At 38.0% G+C, this 17,596-nt stretch overlaps 1 protein-coding gene across 1 annotated transcript in view; it reads left to right on the forward strand.

Annotated features, from left to right (window-relative positions):
- COL4A3 (collagen type IV alpha 3 chain) overlaps window positions 1–16,726 on the forward strand; it is a 54,576-nt gene extending 37,850 nt beyond the window's left edge. The window contains exons 35-52 of the mRNA XM_064720599.1: window positions 353–451; window positions 1,494–1,583; window positions 1,946–2,085; window positions 3,037–3,163; window positions 3,432–3,512; window positions 4,140–4,238; window positions 5,196–5,246; window positions 6,152–6,337; window positions 7,024–7,154; window positions 7,600–7,672; window positions 8,960–9,031; window positions 9,165–9,284; window positions 9,436–9,534; window positions 10,129–10,341; window positions 11,092–11,269; window positions 12,301–12,415; window positions 13,711–13,883; window positions 14,124–16,726. Of these exons, the coding sequence (XP_064576669.1) occupies window positions 353–451; window positions 1,494–1,583; window positions 1,946–2,085; window positions 3,037–3,163; window positions 3,432–3,512; window positions 4,140–4,238; window positions 5,196–5,246; window positions 6,152–6,337; window positions 7,024–7,154; window positions 7,600–7,672; window positions 8,960–9,031; window positions 9,165–9,284; window positions 9,436–9,534; window positions 10,129–10,341; window positions 11,092–11,269; window positions 12,301–12,415; window positions 13,711–13,883; window positions 14,124–14,208 (2,132 nt within the window). The 3' untranslated portion in view covers window positions 14,209–16,726. The remainder of the gene's footprint in view (window positions 1–352; window positions 452–1,493; window positions 1,584–1,945; window positions 2,086–3,036; window positions 3,164–3,431; window positions 3,513–4,139; window positions 4,239–5,195; window positions 5,247–6,151; window positions 6,338–7,023; window positions 7,155–7,599; window positions 7,673–8,959; window positions 9,032–9,164; window positions 9,285–9,435; window positions 9,535–10,128; window positions 10,342–11,091; window positions 11,270–12,300; window positions 12,416–13,710; window positions 13,884–14,123) is intronic.
- The last annotated feature ends 870 nt before the right edge of the window (window positions 16,727–17,596 follow it).

Genomic DNA, 17,596 nt, shown 5'->3' on the forward strand with positions numbered 1-17,596 from the left:
TTGCAAAGACATTAAATCTGCTCAGAAGTACTTGACTGCCAGAAAAACTCCTTTGTTTGCAATATTAATATAAACTCTCTATATGAGCTGTAGATGCTTAACTAATGCTATCTGGCTTTTTCTATTGGTATTTTCCTATGGAAGCTTTCAGGAACCTCCTTTTGCCTTCACATGAAAAATACAGAAGATGTTGGATTTGAGTTTGTGTTTTGCTTATGTGTGTTCAGAGTGAAAATCCCATGCTCTACTTCTGTTTCATTAGCTTAAAGAGTTATAGAATGTTAAACATTGTACAAAAGTTATATTCCAATATGTTGTTTTGTAATGTCTTTTAAATGAATCTTCATTTTAGGAGTTCAAGGCCAAATGGGTGTGAGAGGAGAAAAAGGAGATGTTGGTGTGCAAGGTCCACCGGGTGTTGATGGGTCTGAAGGAATGCCTGGTCTACCAGGTATGGAATCTGTGTATTGAAATTCCCTGTGCCATGTGGGCAGGGAGGTACTGCTGCTCCACTGCACACCAGCTTGGCTCCAGAAGCAGCACTACATTCTCTGTTAACTCTCAAGCTTTCCTGAGAATTCTGAAACTGGGCAATTTCAAAAGCTGCAGTTTGAATGTCACAGCAGCCATCACAAATTATTATTTGCTTTCTTTCAAATATAGACCATTGTTTAGGATGACAAATAGCAAATAATATTAAATCCTGAATAAAAATAAATCTAAAAGCTGATGAAACCAATGAATAAAAATTAGTATTTCTAAAAAGCAAAAAGAAGTCTGAATTTGCAACATTGTTTAAAAATTAATTCTAAAATTTTACAATTTTGCACAAAAACTATTTTAGTTTTTTTTTAAATTTCAGATGAACTATATTTCCCTTTTCAAAACTTACATATTTGACTTGTATTTCAAATTTAGCAGATTTCCAGTGAAAAGCAGCTTTAAAATGTCAGGCTTTGGCACACTGGCATTTAGAAAGGATATTCACAGAACATTCTAGATGTATTTGGATCTTTTAGTCATTAAACTGAGTGCTAATTTAGCTAAATTAATCTCAAGATGAGTGAGGGGAAAATTGCTTAGGTCACACTCAGCTTTTTACTATATCCTAGTCATGAGAAATCTGTCATAAGTGATAATGTGATTGTTCCATGCACAAAACTAAACTGAACTGGAGTGCAAGCAATGAAAGGAGAGTCCAGTGCATAAATGCAAATTCATGATCTTGATCAAATTCAGCTAAAATATATTGCAGTGGCTGCCCCAAAGTGCCATGGTCACAAACCTTAATTTTAACATTGATACCTAAGGTATTTGTTATTTCCTTGGCTTTATGAAAACAATAATGATAATTTTATCTGTGTGTGCAAATGGCTCCATGTTGATTATCTGCGTAATAGTAATACACTATTAGAGGTGTAATAGTAGGTGTGTGGTAGGGGATTTTGTATCCATAACAGTTCTAACATGACATTTATTTCTTCATCTTGCAGGAGCCAAGGGATTTATGGGTCTTCCAGGGATTCCTGGAGGACAAGGATTCCCAGGTGCACCTGGAGACCAAGGGGACATGGGAATTCCAGGTCATTTTCTTTCAAGACATATTACAAATTCATAAAGCTCTCTAGAAGCATTTGCACAGGTCTGAGCTGTTACTGTCAGCACACCACACAATTCTTAGACTGAGATTTACTCTTAAGTATCCATAGACTTATCTTCACCCTAGCATTTGCTTGACTTGCAGAATGCAATTCTCCCTCTCTATCCAAATTCCTTAATTTATATATTTTACATGTAAGAACCTCTTTTTAGAAATCAAATCACAGTCTAAATTACTTTAATGAAGCATTAATATCTCTATATATAAGCAATAGCTCACAAAACACGGAGTGTGAAATGCAATTATGATTGTTTAAGAATGGTATCAGTATTGGTGTTTTTCCAGGTCCAAAAGGCCAGAAGGGATCTCCAGGCTTTCCAGGACCATCAGGTGACCCTGGTCCACCAGGCTATGGTGGCTTTCCAGGTGACAAAGGAGATCCTGGGTACCCATCTGCTGGGCCTCCAGGAGAACCTGGCCCAAAGGTATAAAGGCAAAAACTTTCCTGTTAGGCAGAGCCTTTGACTATAGAAACAGAACAACATGTAAGCAAGAGCTGCAGAGTTTGCAGAAATAGTTGATTTAGTAGTGGTAAGAAATGTGAAAATTCTATTGTGTCATTACTCAGGAGAAGTTTTTTTTCATTGTATTTCACTTCATTTGTGCAAGAATTTCTTATTTATAAAGATGAAATATCTTGAAGTAACTTGCTTTCTGTAAAAGTTCTAATTCATTAAAAACAAGGATCTTAAAAAGTACATCAAAAACTCATCTTAGCAAATGCAGAAGTTTTATATTATAAAACTTGTACTGTTTGGTTTTGATAGTTTGGTAATATCCTTGCACAAGATTTTTTTTTTTCCTTAGTAATGTGTATTACATCCAGTATATGCTACGTGTGGTCATATATACATTGCTAAGAACAAACCAGTAGTTTTAAGTTAGATCAGTTGGATAGTTTAACTCCACATGTTCTGGTTGTTGAATAACTGGAAGTCTTTTTACCTATGACTGAGGCTGTAAACTCCTCTATAAGTCCTGTAATTTAAATGATTTGTTTATTTTCAGTATGAGCTGGGTAGCCCCAGTGAGATTACTATGAAAAAAGTCAGTAGGAATTCAAGGAGAAAAATGCAATTCAGTATTTTGTATAGCTGCATATTACCTAAGGAATGAATGTTTGGATCAAAAGAAGAGTGGGTAGAATAAAATTGAAGGGAAATCTGTGCCAGGGAAAAATCTAAAACCAACTTGGTTTGTAAAGGTTAAAATAGATCTTAACTAAAAGATCAGTGATATTTTGAGAAGAGCTTGTATTTAGTCTGCTTTGGTTTCTGTCTGAAAATCCTAATGAAATGTGATTACATGTAAATTGCATGTGATTTTTCTATTCCACACTGTGATTCTTTACCTGTGTGTGTGCAACTGTTTCTCAGGGAGATCCAGGTCCTCCAGGAGTTTTTGGCAGCAAAGGAGAAAAGGGCTCTGAGGGTCAACCAGGGCTTACAGGAGTACCAGGACCACATGGGATCAGAGGGGAAGCTGGAGGTGCAGGAATCCCAGGTATGGGGTGCTTTTGGAGGGCTGGTGAGCTGGTGACACTTGTAGAAGATAATTCCTCAAGTGCACGAGTGCCTGGGGGTGGCACAGTGACTTACACTGCCTGCTGCAAACCTCAACAGCTCCTCTGTGGTCACAGCAGCCAGGCCAGCTTGGATCACCTGGAGAACTTTTGCTGCTGGCCAAAGCAGAAACACCAGCAAAGCTCTAAACTGAGTTTGGATCTAGAGGTGATGCCACTTCCCCTCTGCCACACTCTTTCTTCCCACAGGGCAGTGTGGACCCCCTGGAAATCCTGGTGTTAAAGGATGCCAGGGCCGCCCAGGACAGCAGGGAGTCCCAGGCCCTCCTGGTATGGTATATAGCTTCTCTCCTAAATCACTGCCCTGGATTTGGGATTGCAGTTCAGTCTGAGGCTTTGTTTGCCTCCTTTTCACAGCCCATTTTCAATGTTATCAGTTCAGCTGAGGCAAAAAGTTTTAATTTTACTTCACTACTGGAAAGCTTTTAGCCCTTTTTTTATTTATAAGTAAATATCCAAGGATCTCAAGATGTGATAGGCACACAATTATAAGAGAGGCTTAGGTTCTTTAGGTTCTACCTCCTAAAAGACAATAATAAACTAAGATATAGGTAGATGAAGAGAAGGAAACTAACTGGAGTAACAAAGAGTTGTAGTTGTCTGCTAAAGCAACAGAACTAAAACAGAACTAAACTGTACCTCAGGGGCAGTGTGCATATGTAGCAACAGAGAGGCATGCATTGAAGGTTTTATTATGTCTGTGAAAATAGTGGGGCTGTTAAATCCACTGAAGTCCACTGAGCTCCATACAAGCTGCTATATGCTGCTCTAGACCAACACAGCTACCCCTATCTTTGAAGTAGCTGAGCTAATTAAGTTTTAATAAAGGGGAATCAGATCTTCTCACTGCAAAGTTACAGAAGTAAAAATGATATTGTGCTCCATTGTAATTCACAGGTGGTGTTGGAGCCCCTGGAAAACCTGGGCTTGTTGGTGAAAGGGGTACTCAAGGTCAGGATGGTATGCCTGGTCCCCCAGGAGTAAAAGGAGAACCAGGTAACAGCACTGAAGTATTTTCATTCTCTTTGACAATTGGTTTTTTTCTGTAATTATAGTGACAAGAATGATTTGGGAAGGATCACCAAGGAGCTTCTGTGGAGCCAAAACTAAGTTTAGAAGTAGAATGTTATAAGTGGCTTTCTATGTAATTTTTGTACGTGCAGTCAACAACCCAAGTGCATTACAAATGCTCTATTCTACACGTGTTGTAATGTCACCTAAAAATGTTCATGTCTGCAAGAGTCAAAATACTGCTGTTAACAGCTCTTACGGGTTTAATCTCAAAGAGTTTAAATCAACCAAAATCCTTTCAAAGCAATCTTCTGTCTTGCATGAATATAAAATAAAAGGAATCACAGTGTTTTCCTGCATAAATAGTGAAAGCTACCATGACCAACACCTTGGGTTGTGAAAGCTTTCATTTAAAAGTCACTCCTGATGTTATCAGTGTTCAGATAGATTTCGTCCTACACTGAATTCTGACAGAATTTTACACTGAAAATTTTTTCTTTGCATCCTAGTATCAAGAAGATACTTAGAAGGCATCCATAGTATTTAGAAAGTATTCTCACGTTGAAGTAATCACTGTTTGAAGTAATCACTGTTAAAGTATTTTCTTTTATAGGTTTACATTTGTTTTTTTATTTTTTCTTAATAACTAAATTAAGTGTGAAGTTTTTTTTTTTTCTCTGAAAAGAAAAAAAATAGCTTCTTCTTGTAGAATGTACCTCAAATAAGATTGACCAATAAGCGTTCTTCCTATAAATAAAAACATAAAAATTTAATTTGTGGTTTTGTATAGAAGAAGTGGATATAATACAGTTTACTTTACGTACATCTGAACTCTACCTTTTGATTCCATGATCTCTGAAAAAATGTATGAAATATTAGAAAACTGATGTTTTCAAAAAATTATTTTGGACTTTGAGTGTAATGTGACCCAATATTTTACAGGACCCCCAGGGAGAGGGATCCCTGGTTTTCCAGGTATTCCTGGGCGTAGAGGTGAGTTGCCTTTTTGAAAAGCAGCAGCCTATTTTTTAAATCCCAGAACCATCATCAAGTCCCCTCCTGCTTTCAGGTGCTTGAAATGGCACTAAGAGTGTCAGAGGAAATCAAGAGTGATTCTGTGCTTTTGATCAATGGTTTGGTCCTGTATAGTAAATGTCAAGGGTTGTTGCTTGTAAAGTTTAGATTGTTGTAAAAGGCAAATAAAGGAGCTGACTTCTGTGGTCTTGTGAAGGTGATATACACATTCTACAGCTTTCAAAATGTTATTGTGATATATAATTGGACTACCAGAGTAGGTTCTTATCAAAAGATCTTTCTGAATAAGCACATTTTGAGAAAGCTGCAGTGGTTGCATTTTAATTTTGTTCATCTTCCCTTTGATATTGATAAACATTGTATTTCTAGTGCTGGTAGAAATCCACCGATTTGCTTTACTTCAAAAAAGTAAAATTAAAAGCACTCTAAGATTGACTTTAAAACAATATCCTTATGGAATAATCTCTTATTTTGTTGCATTCATACTGATCCAGTTTTAAATGATTTCTTAGTTCTGAACAAAGAAGCATTTCTTCTACTTATTCATCAATAAATATTCCCTTCTTTGGTCTGTTTATCCTCCTCTCAAGTTTATTCTTTGGGATGAGCAATCTCTGAAATGGAGCGGGGTTTTTTTTATTTGTGAGGTTTTTTAATTTAAAAAAGTGGTGTGTACCTTGCTGTGAGCCCTGTCTTCTCAGAACTATTTTGCTTTAGGGTAGCAAGCTGGCTTTGGCAACTTCTCTGTACTAAAGACAAGGGCTGAATTCCACCTTTGCCATATAGGGAATGCATTTTTGGAGTTGTCACATCACCTCACTGTCTTGACAGCCCTCTCCACATGTGATATCCACACTTTGCAGGAATCAAAGGGGACATGGGACTGCCTGGTTTTCCTGGGCCTCCAGGTGTGAAAGGTCATCAGGGAGATCAAGGACCCATTGGACCTCCTGGCTTAGTGGGGTTACCTGGATTTCAAGGCACCACAGGCATGGCAATCATTGGCCAGAAAGGGAACAGAGGTATTCCTGGTGCACATGGAAGACCAGGTGTGTCGTTGGAACTCCTTATTTGTCTGAAATGATATACTGATAATTTAAAGTAGAAGTCAGCCTATTCAGAATTCAAGATTGAAAGGGGTATTCCCCCAAGAGAGTTTCATAATTAAACAGGTCCTTTAGTAGCTAATGCAACATTACCATTGCAAACAACGGGATCTATGCAGTGACATTTAAATTAAAATAACTCTAAGCTTTTGAGCCCACCTGATTGCATTATCTTGCTTCCTCCCATGTGGTTTGTGAGGCAGCTGAGATCCAACTTTAATAAAGTGAGATAGCCTAACACCTAAACCTAAGCCATGTTGTCACTTAACCATGTCCCTAAGTGCCACTCATGCTAAGTGACAACATGGCTTAGTGTTAGGTTTTCAATTGGGCTTAATGATCTTAAAGGTCTTTTCCAGTGTAAATGATTCTGTGATTCCAGACTTTACAATTGGAGGATATGCAAAAGCCTGTAGTGTTAAAGAGTACTGTAAGTTCTGATTTTAGACTAAATTAGCAGGCTAGGAAAAATTTTATTTTTTTAAAAAGTATGTATATTTCCTTGGAAATCACTGAGGTGATAAACGTGAGTTTTGTTATGGAGCCTTTGAATGTTGCATTGTGTTGTGTGTAATCTAGGTGAAAAGCTATTGGCAGCAGTTTTCCCTTACTCTGATGTTTCTGTATAGGTGCTCCTGGTTTTCCAGGCCTTCCTGGTCTTTCCACTCTCAGCGTGAAAGGAAGCAAAGGTGTCCGAGGGGCGGATGGAATTCCAGGGCCAAGGGGCCCAGCTGGTGACATTGGCCCTCCTGGTCCCAAAGTCAGTGAAAGGAATACTGTTTCCTTCTTAATGCATTGTTAGTCTGCTCTTACCATGAAAAGATAATAATACCCATTTAAAAACCCTCCAAAATCTCTAAACAAACAATAAGCCCGAACAAGCGTCCCCTCCCGCCCATTTTCACAAAAACACCTTGTTATGGAGGAAATAAAGTGGATATGAGAAGCCAGTTTTATGGGCTTAAGTGGATCAATAAGAATTGTTTTTCTAATTCCTAGTATGTAATTTCCTTGGCTGGTCTGTATTACAGGATAATATGAACAATAATATGACAATTTCTGACATGCTTAAAAGTGGAGCAGATAGTTCTAGTTACAGCATAATCTGTGAACATAATGCCTTGAATATTCTGAACAAAAATAGAATGTATTTCATTGTGTGAAGATGCTGCTCCTGTTTATCACTGATGTTCTCTGTTTTGCAGGGAATAGAAGGTCGATCAGGCTATCCTGGTGCTAGAGGGGACCCTGGATTTCTTGGATTCCCAGGTGTAAAAGGTATGAATATATTTATTATGTACACTCCTGTGTGCCAAATACAATCATTTACATGTTGAGTTGTAATTGTATTTGTGTATGAGGGGTTCTAGAGACACAAGGTTTTGCCATGAAAGCCCGGGTTAAGTCAGGTCTAAGTGAAAGCATTCACTAAGAGTTTTCACTGAGGTGCACACTCTGGGTGGGTCCTAACTTAAGCTCAGGTGAGGAAAGGCTGACTCATCCACAACCTCCATTTCAGGCAAATTCAAAACAAGTTTGTCCTTAGTGAGTGATGAGCTGTAAGGACTTTGGCACTGAGTCTGCCAATTGGAAATATCCCACCACTGCTAGAAAATGTAACTTTTTGACAATCTCTTAGCTATAGAACTCAGGAGCATTTAATCATAATTACAGCACTGGGTCTGTTGTTTGCTGTAAGAGTAGTTCCAAATAAATTCTCACTCACAGTTTATCAGCAGATGAACTGTTAAATGTATTGGCTTCATTAATTTCATATTCCTGAGGGTAAGTTGAATCAATAGCTAGCTAAAAATCCTTTTCATTTAGACAATTTTCTAGTGATTTAAATATGATGCAGGCCTGCATTACTCCAGTATTCCCATTTCTCAGCTGCATGATTTACAGTCCCACAGAATTGTCATTACCTGTTTAACCTACCTGTTAGTGATCCATGCTAACCATTGTGCATTTTAAATTTGTTCTAATTGGCAAAGTCACCACACAGACAGTAATCTTACTTTCTTTAGCCAAAAACTCTCATTTCACATATGTCAAATCTCCCGATGTGGTATTAAAATACTTTTAATTAATTCTTTTGTTTCAAGCAGAACTGTGGAGCATGATCTGTAACCTCATATTGTGCTCAGTGAAAAGAATGACTTATCAAATTTCTCAACAAAAACTCTACAGCTCTCTTAAAGCCTTCAGCATAACTGACAGTAGGGTTAAAGGGAGCTGAACTCCACTTGAAGGCTGCAAATCCAGGGACAAAAACATGTAAAATAGAAAGGATATAGTCTAAAGTTGAGAATTTAAACTAGGTTTATGGAACAACCTTCATATAGATAGGCATCATCTTATAAATTAAATGCGCTTGATCTTTAAATTATGCAGTTGCAGCAGAGGTGTGAAGAAACCACTTTCACATTTCAAACCAGTCTATAGGCTGTGTTACCCTTTGGGAACTTTGCATGGATTATGCAGGACTCTTCAACAAGCCTCTGAAACTTTGACAGTTGTTTTGACATTTTAAACCAGAGAAATATCTTCAGTCTTCTCTTTTAGGAGAAAAGGGTAATCAAGGACCCCCAGGACCACAAGGTGCAGAAGGGCCAAGGGGACCAAAGGGCCAGCAAGGTAATCAACTCTTCTCCTTCCAATACCAGCTGACATAGCTTGATTTATTTGGTTTGTTTTGTGGTTTGTTTTGTAATTTGTTTGCTTTCTCTCATTGTAAAGCAATAGATCTTCATTATATTTTTGCTGCTAGGCCCACCTGGATTCCCTGGAAAAATATTCTCCATCCCAGGAAGCAAGGGTCCTGCAGGACTGCCAGGAGTCCCAGGAACACCAGGTGATCAAGGAATTCCAGGGATTCCTGGACTACAAGGTGATTTATATTTTTATCTTTATGCATGTGTCTGTGTGTGCTGCTTAGGAGAACATTTTGATTTGGTGGAAAAAACTTCTGCACAGAAATCTGACATGTCTTAAATCTTCACCATATGCCTCTGGGGAATTTTTTCTTGATTGCAATTTAGGACCCAAGGGAGTAAAAGGTCTACCAGGCCGTTTTGGTCACCCAGGACATCCAGGATTGCCTGGTCCAAAAGGAGACAGGGGATTTCCAGGACCAAGAGGTACAGGAAAGCAGAATCTCTGTTTGACTGGTACTAACTGAATTTACAGATAAATTGTACTGCTGATTTCTGTAAATCCTTCCTCTTACATGTATTGAGATTCTGTCATTTACAGAACATTTACAGTAACTTTAGGGACATATGTAAGCACATACTTAGCTTTTAACAGATGCATGTTCACAACTGAAATAATAATTTACAGAAACATGCCTTGACTATGCTCTTCTGTTATTGACCACTTCCATTTAGTCACTTGAAATCTGCAGGTACCAGGGTGCCTTTTTATTACATCAAAATAGAACAAAATATTTTTATTTAGGCACCACAAAATGTTTTTACTTTAAGCTTTTTTGGTTAAAATGGCCATGGGTCTTTAAAATACCTCACTATGCCATAAAGCTATGCAGTGTAAAGCTGCCTGAGCTGAGTCTGAAGGAATTCCTATATCTGGAACATATACTATGAGGTTTTAAGTTGTATCTTGTTAATTGGTATTTTTTTTTGTTAGTTTTCAAGCAGTTTCACAAATTTAAAAGAAATGAAAATTTAAACAAAATTATAATACTTGCAGACATATTTATTTCTCATCCACAGGACAGCCTGGATTGATTGGCTTTCCAGGTCTGCAGGGGTTACCTGGATCACCAGGTACTATCACTGCTGGTCCAACAAGAAAAGGATTTATCTTTACCCGGCATAGTCAGACAACAAAGATTCCTTCGTGCCCACATGGGACATCCCAGATCTATGTTGGCTATTCACTGCTTTTTGTACAAGGAAATGAACGAGCACATGGACAAGATCTTGGTACTGTATTGGTAAAAAAAATTCAGATTGTTTTCTTAGAGTCCAGTAATGCTAAGTTGTCCTGAAACCAAATTTACAGTAAGTGTCTGAGATAAACATTGGTTTCAACCATCTGTCTCCAGAGGGGCCTGGAGTCAATTCAGGAATCATGGTTTAAAAGACTCTTTTCTTTCCTGCACTCCTATATTCCCTTGTTGATATCCCTAGAGATTTTTGAGGAAGAATTCAGTTACTTATGGATAGGTGTCTAGTATACATATAACCTTGTCATATATAACACATATATATATACATATATATACATATAACCTTGTCATATATAACACATATAACCTATATATAACCTTGACAACATTTGAGCTGACACAGGGCTGACAGTAACACCACAGGATGTGAAGGAGAATCTTGTGGGTTTTGGAGCCTAAGTGGGATACTTTAGGGTGTGAATAATGTCACCAGAAACTTGTTTAAGCAGCTGAGTCCCTGCTACTGTGTCAAGGGCTGATACCCTTCAAGAAGATTGTATTGTTTTAACAGATTTTGTTCTTAGCCCTAGTTTGTGATATAGATATTTTTGTATAAGCCAGAAGCATTTTGCTTTCAGATAATCTTACTGAACAGACACTTTTTATAGTTAATAACTGTTTTAGTTCTTCCTATAGTAGATTGGGCGCCATCGTGTGTCTCTTCTGGTCACTGCAGTAAATTTAATCTCCTTCTGCCACAAACCTCTCCTCCTTTGTCCTCCAGGAACAGCTGGTAGCTGCTTGCAGAGGTTCAGCACCATGCCATTCTTGTTCTGCAGCCCCAATGATGTTTGTAGCTTTGCTTCTCGCAATGACTACTCCTACTGGCTGTCCACTGCAGTGGTGATGCCACCAGACATGGCACCCATTTCTGGCAGGGCACTCGAGCCCCAGATAAGCAGGTAAAAGGATAAGAATTTTAGCACTTCTGCCCTGGAACCACAGAGGCATCACAAATTGTTTAAAGTGGCAAATCTTAGGCAAGACCTGTCTGTCTCAGCCAGTACAAGCACTGAAGTCATCAGCCTGGTTTTTGATTGCTCACCTAAGTATGTCAAATACTCAGTGATACTCTCAGGAAAAGCTGGAATAAAGCTAGGGTGCCACCACAGGGCCTATTGCTGCAGAACCAGCATAAGAAAATGGCACACTGTCCTACTGATTGCAGGGATTGTTTTCTTTAGACCCTATCATTATTGATATTAGAGACAGACTAAGATTAAATAAAGACAACTTTGTTATTTAGAATTACAGCACAAATCAAGTTCTGCTTTCAGTTCTGGATTGTGTATTTAGTTAGTGAAGAACATTGTAAACTGAGCAGAAGGTTCTCAGCTATGAAATGCTGTTCTGCAAGCACGGCCTTTTCTAGTTACTTGGAATAGCTGAGAAGGATGGAGAACAATGTCAGAGAAAAGTCCTAAAAGCATGAAAGGCCTAGAGCAGCAAAATCCAAGGTGGGAAGGCAGGCTTTGCACTCTTATCTTCTGTCCTGCCCTACCCTGTTGTTGCAATCCAGTAACTCAGCTTCAGTTTCCTCATTTAGGAAATAAAGATTACTTTTTCTAATCTTGGCAAATAAAGGTACAGAAGTACAGAACTTTGAACTAAAACAGAACAACACAAAATAGTGAGCATGTGAAAAAGGTAACATACTACTCATTACTTTGTTAAAGGCAAAATTAAGAAGCTCAAATGTTCTGGAATTGCTTCTCATCTTAGAACAGTTTTAGTCTGGTGTTACTAGTGGAGATTGCAAAGCAATTGCAAGGTAAGGTATATGGGTTCAATTTACACAAACCTGTGGGAGCAGTAGCATTTATAGTAAAGTGTGCTATGCCGTGAGGTAGCTACTATCCTAGAAGGCACAAGTTTGCTCTGCTTTCATGTTTTCCCTCATGTCTGCACTGAATGTATGTGCTTTCCTTCACAGGTGTGTTGTCTGTGAAGGAGCTGCAATGGTAATAGCAGTTCACAGCCAAACAACTGTAGTTCCTGCATGTCCAGATGGCTGGATGTCTCTCTGGAAGGGTTTTTCTTTTGTTATGGTAAGGATGTAACAACTTGAATTATTAATTTTATGTCCTCTCATTTTCATTGGTGTTTTCAGAGCTCATTTGTTTCTTAATAACTGTTAAATCCTTTTAATTTTTTTTCCTCTGCCGAGAAGTAGAAAATAATCCTATTAATTCTTATTCAATTGCAAAAGCATAGAAACAGCTATTCTGATCTGTTCACAAAAATAGGTGGCAGGAGGAAAAGCATAAAAGATAAGAGAAGTACTGAAGGATTTTAGGCTGGCAAAAATAACTGCATGCATTCACTTTCACATGTTATGCTAAGATCTAGGAAATAGGTTTGGAGAGTGGAGTGGTTAAAATGGTTCTGAACACAAAAACATAGAAATAAGTGACCAAATTCCATGCCAGGAAGTTCTTACAAAAATCATATTTGGGGCTGAAGTGCACCGAAAGCTAAAATAAAAATAAATGCAGAACCCTGTCTACAGCAGACTGCCTCAGCAAGTTTGATGCCATAATTAGATATGAGTGAAGAAAGTTCATAATGGAAGTGCAAATTGAGAACTGCTTATGGGACTAACAGTATATTTATAATAGTGGATGTAGCATTTCATCTGTGTTACCCATGTTTGTGGGATGTCATAGGGATTGAAAAATTAAGGTACAGGAATTTTAAACCCCTCTTTTTTCCATAGTGTAAAGTCCTTTTAGGTCTAGGGTGAAGTTTTTGTTTCTCCTGTGATTTGGCCCCAAGTAGTAATAATAATAAACTTGGGAAAAAATGAGAGAATTTTTTAGCATTTGGTTAAAACAATTTACTTGTTTCCAACATCAGCAAAGTTAGATGGTATTTTCTAGCCAATTTTACACCATTGTAAATTATTACAGAGCTACTTTTACAAGCATTTACCAACATCAGAGAAGGAAAATGCCTTTTCTGCTTTTTGTGTTGGGAGAAGTGATCAGTGCAATAAAAAATATGAAAACACACCCCCACCAATTTGGTTTATTTGTAATGTAGTTACTGTTGTACTCAACTGGACAGAAGCCACCTTTCTGGGCTTTGTACTGGTTAGTTTCATGCATTTCATTGACCTGAGAAAGGCCTTTGCAGGGACTTAAGAAATGCCATATCTGCTTGAATTTTCAGAAGGCTTCTGTGCTTCATTTTAAGTTTTATCAAATGAATCTGCATTCATTTTATTTTGTCCAACATATACCACAGAACAGATGGTATGTTTTAGAAAGAGGAGGAATTTTTTGCTGGCAGTTTACTAAAAGCTGATGGACAAGTTCTCATGAAAATGTTTTGGTGGTTGCAGTACACAAGTGCTGGCTCAGAAGCTTCTGGCCAAGCATTGGCATCTCCTGGATCTTGTCTGGAAGAATTTCGGGCCGTCCCATTCATAGAGTGCCATGGCAGGGGGACATGCAACTACTACACAAATTCCTACAGTTTCTGGTTGGCATCATTAAATCCAAGAAGAATGTTCAGGTAAACTTCCCTGCATCCCAGTGCCCAAGGACACAAATGCCTGCAAAACCTGTGGAAGCTTCCTTTGTAACTCCGTTCGGGTTCGGCACCCCTGTTTGTCAGGTGCAGAGTAATTTTGTAGCACACAGATGTTTGAGCCAAGAATTTCAAGTTGTTGTCAGTAATTCCATATCCAAAGTCTCATTGTCTCTCCCTATTTTTTAAAGAAAAAAAATGGAATGTTTGGGTTTTTTCTTCTAGGAGACCTGTGCCACAAACTTTGAAAGCAGGACAACTAGAGAATATCATCAGTCGTTGTCAGGTCTGCATGAAGAGACCAATCTAAATGCTGGCCACTCTTCACAGAACATAAAACTGATTTATTACAAAGAATTGCCTAACTCTGAAGAGCTATAATTTATTGAAGTCCTGCTGCATCTGGAAAGAAAATTAAAAATTGCCAGGGCAGCACTGTGGTGAGGTAGGGCAACAGTTTGACTTTTGTCTATGGCAAATGACAAAGCACTTTGTTGGAGGAATCTTATAATGGCATCTGCAGGGACATCTGCTGAACCTTGTCATTTCTGAGCTGCATCTTCACCATAAAACTACAGCATCACCAGATCCTTAATGAAAGATGTCAATGCTGCCTTGTGTCATGTGCTTTTCAAACAGCAAGACAATCTAAATAATCCTGTATCAGCTTACATATGTTCAGTGTTTCAAGTGGATATCATTTAAGATGCCAGTCTGGCACTTATGAGAGATAGGGTTCAATAGGAAATATTTTCAGTGCACTTTTAACTATATAATGATTCATTAAGAGTTGTTTTGGTTTGGTTTTCTTGTCTAATAAACAAGTATCTCCCCACGTACCTCACCCTTGCTCTGGCTGGCAAACAGGAATACAAAGGTTTTTGTATCACTGTGATGATAATGGTGCTTGACTGGCCAGAGAGGGAGTGACAGCAAGCACTGGGCAAGCAGGACAGTGGTGACAGCACTGGCTCTGTGCTCCAGAGTGACTGTGGCTAAGGGTTGACTGAAGAAAGTGTTGGGAAGTTTTCTTTAGATTCCATGGCTTTTGACATTGATCATGCAGTCTTCGAGTTCTTCAAATTTGGCAGAAATTATTATGGTCACATGCTTTTGTCTCTCCTGAAGAAAAAGTATTTACCGTGTAATTTGGGATTTTGTTGGAATTAACAATTACTGTATGGCTCAAGGGCTCCCATGGCATTGTCAGGTTATTACACACCCATCAGGATGTGATTGCTAACAAAATCTATACTACTTCCATTTTACAGTATTTCATATTTAAATATTTATCAAAAACTGTATTCTGTATTTAAATATTTAGCACACATATCTGCAAATGAAACCATTTATTCCATACAGATAAATGTATGCATCCAGAATTTTTTAAAAAACTGATATTTAAATTGTACCATCTAAGCACTGACTTATATACAAGAGAATCCAACTATAAATGAAGATAAATACTTGAAAAGCACTTTCATTTTCTCATATAAATTATATTAAATTGTAGCTCTGAGGTTTTTTTAATATTTATAACATTGCACTTGCAAGGCTATTTAAAATTGTAATGTTGACATTTAAAATGTTAATATTTTTTAATACTTGCACAATTTATCAGAATTTCAGTATTTAGTGAAGAAGCCTAATTCATCTGAATAGTTCTGTAAATGCACCATTTAAAATGTAGGGTCTAGCAATTCAGTGAAATAACCAGGATTTCTCATTTAGATGGTTTTTTAAGCTAGTGAAATTTTATATTGTTTCTGTTAAAGTACTTGCAACGTGTTTGTCAGACTGTTTGAATTTTCAGTGTTAACCTAACTAAGAAAAGGTTTTGTCTGTGTTCCATGCCTGTTTCTTATGATGGAGCTAAGATGAAGATATCATTTATATGAACTGAATGGATATTTTAAAATTATTGTTTGCTTGAACAGTCATAGTAATTCTGTTTGCAAGGTACAATTGTGAATTTACAGGGTTTAATGAAGAATCTCTTTGCAGATGCACTACTGGTAAGAAGGTATTAATGTCAAGTTAATATTTAGTCTTTCATTTGAATCAAGCCTGGGGTTGAGATTATTTTCCTTAAAACAATCACATACTAGACTTTTCCATAAACTCTGAAGTTTGCTTTAAATACTCAAAGACCACACCTGTTGCTTGGTAGGTTGTTGGGGTTCTGGTGGATTTTTTTTTCCATTTAATGCTCATTGCAGTCATCCAAACATAGAACTGATGACTGTGGAGACTTCCATAAAACTAGCTGGTAAAATGCAAATGTGAGTACCTGAGGCTGAAGTCTGCTGGAAATGTGTCCAGTAGAGAATAATGTGTAAGGAGAAGGGAATGGATTGTGGCTTTGAAGTCCAAAGGTAAGTTACAGAGAATTATGTCTCTTAGTATAGCATGTAACTGGAAGTTATGCCTTGTTCCTAGTTTTGGATCTGCTGCTCACTTTTTTTTTGTGGCCTTCAAAAGTTACTGAAGAAAGATGTTGATAAATAGCTCTAGATTTTGAGTGCTCAAAATGACTCTCTCTTTCAAAAGCATGAAATACAACTGCAGGGACACATGTTTGTCAAGCCTGGCATAATACAAGCTAGACACTGGAAATCAAAGAAAAACTTGGGAAAAGTTGATGTTGACTTCCCACTGCAACTGCAGATCATTTTCCTTCCCTACTGCTAATGGTTGTTGTGAGGATTAGTTACCTGCTGTCTGTAAATGCTTTGGGAGCCTTAACTGGAAAGTGCTGATGAGGTGCAAGCTGTTAATATATTGTACTGAAAGAATGGACACATGAGAAATTGGGAATAACGAGCAAATAATGGGGGCTGTATTCTGCTAAATACAGCCAAATAAAGATATTTTGACTAAATAAAAGACCCATTTCCATGCTGGCTTTTTTTTCCCCCCTTTTCTAGTACTAATGCTCTTGTCCACTAACTAGGCATACAAAAAAAAGGGTTATCTGATTAAAACACGTGGGGTGGAGTTTGTCATAAGAAAGACACTCGCTCCCTCTGACCTGGACCACACTCCATGTTTAGGACTTGAGTGAGAATACCCAAGCTGGGTCTGTGCATACCAGCTTTCTTCCTACATGGGATGCTGTGATAAGCTGGGGTTTTGCTTATCAGCTGGTTCAGGGCTGTTTTGGATTCAGTAGCAGAATTTACATTGCTAACTGATAATTTATATTGCCAACACACTGATGGTTAGGTTATTGCTCAGTAGTGTTTACCCTAAGTCAAGGACTTTCAGTGAGGAGAGGCACAGAAACGTGGGAGGAAGCATGGCTGGGACAGGTGCCCTGAACTGGCAATTCCATGCCATAGGACATCATGCCAGTATATGGACTGGGGGAATCACCTGCAAAGAGGAGGCTGATGGTGGATCAGGGACCAGCTTGGCATTGGGCAGCAATTGTGTTGTCATCACTTGTCTTACCTGGGTTTTATCCCTTTCTTTCCTTCTCCTTTTTATTACATTTAGTAGCAGTATCATTATTATTACTGTTTTGTTTCAATAGTACCATTGTTACCTCAACGTGAGTTCTATTTTATTTTCTTGATTCCCATCCCATGGTGAGGTGGGATGTAGGAAGTGAGTGGCTGTGTGGTGTTTGGCACGGAGTGTGCAGAAAGAAAAAGGCACAACCTAATATTATCAAGAGTTCAGCATGCAAATAAAGA

The sequence above is a fragment of the Zonotrichia leucophrys genome, chromosome 9, assembly GCF_028769735.1.
Source record: "Zonotrichia leucophrys gambelii isolate GWCS_2022_RI chromosome 9, RI_Zleu_2.0, whole genome shotgun sequence".
NCBI classification, from domain to species: domain Eukaryota; kingdom Metazoa; phylum Chordata; class Aves; order Passeriformes; family Passerellidae; genus Zonotrichia; species Zonotrichia leucophrys.